Consider the following 7,941-nt stretch of genomic DNA (forward strand, 5'->3'; position numbering starts at 1 on the left):
TGACTTGAGATTTTTAAATAGAAGTAAATTATAAATCTATAGAACTTTCTGAAACCAGTTGATTTGAAAGAAAAAGAGTACCAATTTCAAGTTGTTACTCAGTCTGGATAGACCATAAAAGTAAAATTTTTACACCTGCAACACCTGGGGATTAGGGCATTTGATCACTGGTTAGTGTAGAAGTTGGATGCAGCCCTAGGGAGTCCTGGAAAACATGGATATAGCCAATGCTGATAATCCTGTGGCTTCATCTCCTTTGTAGGGTTAATGTAAGCTTTGAAGAGCCGTAGACCCTTCCTGTCTCTCAGACGCTGCCTTGTCCTCTTCTATAAAAGCTTTTTCAAAAATAGCCTGGAAAGAGCCACAGAATTCTGCCTTGAAATCTCGACCAATGAAGACGTAGAGGACGGGGTTAATACAAGAATTCAAGACGACCAGGAGATTGGTGATTAGAAATCCGTAATAAAGTGCATAAAAGTCAAACATACTACTCGCAAATGTAATGATAAGAGTAAACAAGCGAACTGGAAACCAACAGATAAAGAAGGCAATGATGACGGCCGCAATGGTTCTAAGAGGCCGAGAAGAGGCAAAGATACGTTTCCTTTTTGAGTGTAAGACAATGACGACATAGCAGGAGACGATGATGATGAAAGGTAGAAGGAAGAAAAACACCAAGTCCAAAATTGTCTTCATCAGCCACCTAGATTCATCTATTTTTAGAGTACATATCATCAATTCATATATATCGGTGACGTCAGAGTGTATTATAAAGGGCAAAGCCAGAGCAAAAGAAATTATCCAAATGGTCAGGACAATGATACAAGCCAATCTTGGCCTCCGGTGGTTGTGACACCATACCGGGAACACCACACAGATACATCGGTCTATACTGATCACTGTGATCTGGAGGACACTGACAAGCAGATTAAGGCCAAGTATCAACTGGGTTAGTTGGCAGATGAATTTTTCAAATGGCCAATATTTTAATACAATTTGTGTAATGTTCAACGGAAGGAAAAATACAAAGGAGAAATCAGCTACGGCCAAGCTGAGGAACCACACCACGTTGACCGTCTTCTTAATCCTGAAGATGCCGAACCAGATGACAAGACCGTTTCCGATGATTCCCAGTAAACAAAACATGGAGTAGACCACCGTGATTATTACGTCTTCATATATATTGGATGTATGATTGCTGTCTTGTGAATCATTGTCAGTTACTGTATAGTTTTTAACATGATATTCTGTATATTGGGAATGGTTACCATTTACCAAGGAAACAAAAAGTGTTGCGTTCTCCATTATTTATGTCTTCTGTGTCAAACACGTCTGGAATATTTTCTGGAAGATAAAATATGATAAAAGAAGGGTATAAGACTGGCACATTAATTAATTAATTGGGCAATTAATTTAACCAGCAGATTTCTCATAGTAATACCAGCAGATTTCGTATAGTAATACTAGTAGTCCTACCGAGAACAATACGATTGGTTTTTGGAGATGCTGTAACTGGATCTAGGCCAAATGGCACCATGTTAATCTAGAGCATTATGGTACAGATCACCGTGACATCAGCATTGGAGAGGACCCTTGTGTCCTTGTTTGGGATTCTAAAGTATGTCAAGGTTCCCCTCAGCTTCATGGACCCCCATATAACCCCCCTCACTAACTCCAAAACCCAACGGATGTTTTTATGAAAAGAACATTTTCCCCAAATGATGGACAGATAGAAGGATACAATTGTAGTACAGGTCCTGTTATTACATACAAGAAGTTCATATTAAAATCTGGACAGAACCCAATTACTCCTGTTCTGGTCAAGAACATTGACCCACTAACCCAGTTCCTCGAGCCAGTTATGGCATCCAATGGCGCAGCATTTGTCGCTAGATGTCACTCTTCTCTTCCATAGCATTACACTACACTTAAGCAGGGAGCACAGATGGACTGGAGAAGACAGAGTGACCTGCTGGAAGTGGGTGTATTCTTTCCAGTCTGACACAGTGCTCTCTGCTGCCACCCCTGTCCATGTCGAACTGTCCAGAGCAGTAGCAAATCCCCATAGAAAACCTCTCCTGCCCTGGACGGTTCCTGACATGGACAGAGGTGGCAGCAGAGCACCACTTCCTGCAGGACATATGACTGCTGATAAGTATTGGAAGATTGAAGAATTTTAAATAGAATTAATTTGCAAATCTATATATTTTTCTGAAACGAGTTGATTTAAAAGAATTTTTTTTTCCGCTAGAGTACCCCTTTAACCAGCTGCAACATTGGCATTGCTTCATTATACAGGGAGCACATGGAACTGTCTCCATGGTTTCACAACTATTCTAGTAAGTTTGTGGTTTAACATGTTGTAATTTCCACAGAGATGAGTTCACCAGGACAGCTCTGAGATTTCAGGAATTTACTTTTCACACCCCCCCCCTCCAATACTTACCAGTGTGCGGTTCCCTGGTGTCCTCCTCTGTGTCTCTGGTGTCTTCATTCACCTGCAGCTCACTCAGCCAATTACTGACTGAGATGGGACAGCGCTACAGCCAATGATTGGCTGAGCAGGCTGTCACTTTTGTCTGGAGAGTGACAGTCAGTAATTAACTGAGACGGCTGGAGGTGGTGAAGACACCAGAGACACAGGGGAGGGCACCAAGAGCACGGACAGGTTTTCACAAATTTTAAAAATAAAGCTTGCAAAAATGTGCTTTATCAGCTTTGCTCATCCTTTACCAATATTCTATAGGGAACATATAAAAATTTTTTCATAAATACAGATAGCATCCAACATGATACTCACCGAATCTCTTCACTTCTCTTTGTGTTCCTTAATACAATAGTCTGTATCCTTTTTATTCTCTTCAACTTCTTCTTTATTTCTCTTCCGTCTTTTATATATGGAGAACCGCATTGCCACATATTGTATCTGTTTATATCTCAGCACATTGTCTCATCGGATGTTTGCAACAATTTTATTGTAAGTGAAGTGATTGAGGATGTTGCTCATTGTTGTGTGTTAGTCAGAGCTCCTTGTGTGCTATACTGAGAAATCTAATAATCATAGATCCGAAATCGGAAAATGCGCCCTTTATGACAAACAACGACAAACACATTTTGAAAATGGGGAAACACCAATGAAACATCACCCTGTTAATTATACTTAAAAATATGACCCCCCCCCAACATCAATATCACAACTGTGACCAACACTGAGTACAATATGCCACACACTCATGGTCCCCCAATACACCACAAACCACCCAATATTACTGACAAGAAAAAGATGCGATGTCACCTAAATCACAGAGGATGATGGTCATGGTGTGTCCTATGGGAGTCCCCTCCAAATGAGAATCCACTGGGTGCTGGGATGAGTTTCTCCCTTAATGCCCCTACTTTGTATATGGAACTTTACCCCTACTCGCACATGGTCAGTCGGGCATTCTCCCTTAGAAGGGCAAACCCCTACCCCTAATCCCTAATGTACCCTACAAATGTATGCCAATGTGACGCGTTTCTTTTGGGTTGCCAAAACTCATCAGGGGATAACAAAAGTTATGGTTGTATCTAATACAAATCTTATGAAGTGCTACTAAATTCAGAGTACCTACTAAAGTATTTACAGTGGTGATAAAAAGTGCCTCGTACAGGTAACCTACAGTTTCCTCATGAAAATAAAGTGCATGGCGCTGTAAATGGCTATTACTGTAACATTGTAGTGAGTAGCATGTAAGTAACATTGGTGTGTAAGAGTGGAGTGTGATACTAGTAACCCGAGACAGACTTAAAGAGGTACTCCGGCCCCGGGGGTATTTTTAAGCTATGGCCGAGAGGGGGTGGTTATGGATGGTGGAGGTCATTTACCTACCCCGTTTCAGCGCCGGGTCCCGGATCGCGCTGCCCAGTACACCTATCCCGCGGCCACTTCCTGGTGTGAGCTGCCGCAGATGAGACCTCCGCCGCCCATAACCACCCCCTCCCCGGCCATAGCTTAAAAATACCCCCAAGCCGGAGTACCCCTTTAAGTCTCTGTGAAGCAGCCAATAGCTGGTGAAGAGATGGAGTGCTTTTCCAAATATGCATTAACTCCTCTTAGAAAAGATTTAAAGCGACTCTGTACCCACAATCTGATCCCCCCAAAACCGCTTGTACCTTCAGATAGCTGTTTTTAATCCAAGATCTGTCCTGGGGTCTGTTCGGCAGGTGATGCAGTTATTGTCCTAAAAAACTACTTTTAAACTTGCAGCCCTGTGTCAAATTGGCGTGGCCTAGAGTGTGTATGCCCTAGGCTTGCACCGCCCCTCAGTCCCTCCTCCCCGCCATCCTCATCATTAGGAATGTCCCTGGGCAGCATTTCTCCTATTCATCACCTGTGTGAACAATGTGCTGCATCATTAAGGCACCTGTGCAGTGTTCACACAGGTGATGAATAGCAGAAATGCTGCCCAGGGGCGTTCCTAATGGTGAAGAGGAGGAGGAACAGAGAGGCGGTGCAAGCCTAGGGCATAGACACTGTGGGCCACACCAATTTGAAGCAGGGGGCTGTAGGTTATGCACCCCACCCCCAACATACTGACAAGAAGATAAAGAACCCAGAACACAGGGGGCAGTGTTGGCTGTGATGTAATGAAGGAGCCAGGACATGCAGCTGTAGCCAGATCCCAGGGACAGAAAAGATCTATGAGGATCTGAGAGGAGAGGAGCTGGTGGGAGCACAGAACCTCTGTGAGATCCAGTGGAAGCCATCGCTCAGAGGAGAGGACTGATGGACTAAATCTGAATGGGTAGACTTTACTGGCAATGGATTAATGGGTGGTGCCCCAGACATTCTCTCCTGCTTGATACAGTTGGATTCAACAAATATTATTCCTTTTTCTAAGTTGCTTCAACCCTTTGTGTTCTCTGATAGCCGCCCCGTCACATGGGCGATGCGTAGCTTCTAGGAAGTTACAGTTTGCAGGAAATCTTGCCAGCCATCTAGCATACTATCCGGAGCTGTAAATTTCTGCCCTGGCAGTTACCGTAGGAAATCAGCTGTCATACTGATATCTAATCTCCTGCTATTGCTGGTTGATGGATAGCTGTAAGTGGTATACCATGTAGGCAGACCATGCTTTTCCCTGGGCCCTGTAGCAGTTGTGTGGTCTGCCTACATGATAGCTACACCACTGATCTTAGGAAACTATACATGAACAATCAGGTAAATCACTTTTTTTTTACCATGTCACCTCCCCTCTGTGATGCGGCTCCATTGATTCTAATGGAGCTGTATGACGGAGGGGAGGGGGTTTCATCACACTGGGAGGTGGCGGTCCGGCACCCATTGCTCCATGCTGGGCTGGTGCTCAGGAAAAGACTGGCATTGAGTGTCCAGATTTTTGTACAAATTTTGTTTTGGACAAAAAAAAATTACAAATGTTTTCCTTTATACACCAAATGAAATACAGAAATAAAGCACAAGAGTACAAGCTTTCCACGTGTGGTTCCCCCATAAGGTTCCTGTAATGCGGGATATATTCCTAATGTTTCTCTCTGCTGAACATGAGACTGTCAGTTATCCAAAATTCCAAAATAGGACGAATGCAATGCAAATTGCATAAACCCATATTTATTTATTTATTACATTACAACTTATAACATTTTATTATTATACATTGCTTTACCAAATATAGGGCTAAGAACTGAACAGTAGTATCCATGAGCAACAATCCTTTAATACATTTTGCATAACACAATTAAATATAATTATTCTTAACATATTGAGAAATTAGGTAGAATGGTCCAGTCTTTAAAGGCATAATCCAGCGAAAACTTTATATAGATTTGTAATTTACTTCTGTTAAAAAATCTCAAGTCTTCTAGTACTTATCAGCTGCTGTATGTCCCGCAGGAAGTGGTGTATTCTTTCCAGTCTGACACAGTGCTCTCTGCTGCCACCTCTGTCCGAGATAGGAACTGTCCAGAGCAGTAACAAATCCCTGAAGAAATTTTTTTTCCTGCTCTGGACAGTACCTGACACGGACAGAGGTAGCAGCAGAGAGAACTGTGTCAGACTGGAAAGAATACACCACTTCCTGTAGGACATACAGCAGCTAATAAGTACTAGAAGATAGGAGATTTTTAAATAGAAGTAAATTACAAATCTATATAACTTTCTGAAACCAGTAGATTTGAAAGAAAGGGATTTTTTACTGAATAACCCCTTTAAAGTTCTTACTCAGTCTGAAAAGATGATCAAAATAAAATTTTAACAACTGCAACACCTGTGGATTAGGGCATTTGATCACCGCTTACTGTAGATGTTGCATGCAGCCCTAGGGTGTCCTGGAAAACATGTATATAGCCAATGTGCTGTAGATTCATACAGCTCATTGAAGGTTAACTCCCTGGCACCACTGCTCCCAGAACAACCAGAGCAACTTGATACATTTGGCCTATAGCACTACACAACTGTACCTGCAGCTCAGCTCTTATTCAAGTTAATGGGAGCTAAGCTGCAGCTACATATCACCACCGCTACACAATGAACGGAGACAAACTCATTGACAAACTCAAATTATTGTCTTATCATCAGGTGTGTCTTATAATGTGAATATATATATATATATATATATATATATATATATATATATATATACACAGTGGTGCCTTGGATTACGAGCATAATTCATTCCGGGACCGTGCTTGTAATCCAAATCCACTCCTAAACCAAAGCAAATTTTCCCATTAGAAATTAGAGAAATGCAGACAATTGGTTCCACACCCCAAAAATAATGATTTATTATTCTGAATAACAGGTAAAACCAATGAAACAAACATTTAGAAACAGCAGAATATGTGATATTATAAGTTACTGTACAGTAATGGAGAGGATGGGAAACACAAGGGCGGACAGAGACTGCAGGGAGCATGAAGGAATGAGCAGGGCAGATGTGGGCACATACAGTACAGACCAAAAGTTTGGACACACCTTCTCATTCAAAGAGTTTTCTGTATTTTCATGACTAGGAAAATTCTAGATTTACACTGAAGGCATCAAAACTATGAATTAACACGTGTAGAGTTACTGTATATACTCAACAAAAAAGTGTGAAAAAACGGAAAATACAGTATGTCCTATATTCTAGGTTCTTCATAGTAGCCACCTTTTGCTTTGATTCCTGCTTTGCTCACTCTTGGCATTCTCTTGATGAATTGGTCTTAATGAAGATCTGACATGGTCTCCCAACAGTCTTGAAGGAGTTCCCAGAGATGCTTACCACTTGTTGGCCCTTTTGCCTTCACTCTGCGGTCCAGCTCACCCCAAACCATAACGATTGGGTTCAGGTCTGGTGACTGTGGAGGCCAGGTCATCTGGTGTAGCACCCCATCACTCTCCTTCTTGGTCAAATAGCCCTTACACAGCTTGGAGGGGTGTTTGGGGTCATTGTCCTGTTAACAAATAAATGATGGTCCAACTAAACGCAAACTGGATGGAATAGCATGCCGCTACAATCTACAATTTTCATAGTCATGAAAATACAGAAAACTCTTTGAATGAGAAGGTGTGTCCAAACTATTGGTCTGTACTGTACATGCAGCACTCTCTGTCTGGGAAGAGAGGGGTTACAGCTATGAAGAGATTACCTCCACAGTCCTGTCCCCTGATGTAAGCCCCAGCCTGAAGTGGACCTGCTATGATTTGGAAGGTGGGGGAGACTTCCTGGGTCAGAGTACAGGGCTGTAGACCCCGCTATGCAGACCATGCCCCTCCTCCACTCGCGCTTCCACCCAGTACAGGGAGCTCTTAAACCAAAACAATGCTCTTAAACCATGTCACAATTTTGAAAAACTGAGCTCTTAAACCAAAATGCTCTTAAACCAAGTTACTCTTAAACCGAGGTACCAATTTATACAATTTTTGAGTGCTGATAACTCTGTGGCTTCATCTCCTTTGTAGTG

At 42.2% G+C, this 7,941-nt stretch overlaps 1 protein-coding gene across 1 annotated transcript; it reads right to left on the reverse strand.

The window, feature by feature from the left end:
- On the reverse strand, window positions 1-1,334 carry LOC138769869 (chemerin-like receptor 1). The gene has a single exon (XM_069948593.1). The coding sequence runs from the start codon at window positions 1,303-1,305 to the stop codon at window positions 265-267; it is 1,041 nt and encodes a 346-aa protein (XP_069804694.1). The 5' UTR covers window positions 1,306-1,334; the 3' UTR covers window positions 1-264.
- Between the last annotated feature and the right edge of the window lie 6,607 nt (window positions 1,335-7,941).

This window comes from Dendropsophus ebraccatus, chromosome 12 (genome assembly GCF_027789765.1).
Source record: "Dendropsophus ebraccatus isolate aDenEbr1 chromosome 12, aDenEbr1.pat, whole genome shotgun sequence".
Taxonomy (NCBI): Eukaryota; Metazoa; Chordata; class Amphibia; order Anura; family Hylidae; genus Dendropsophus; species Dendropsophus ebraccatus.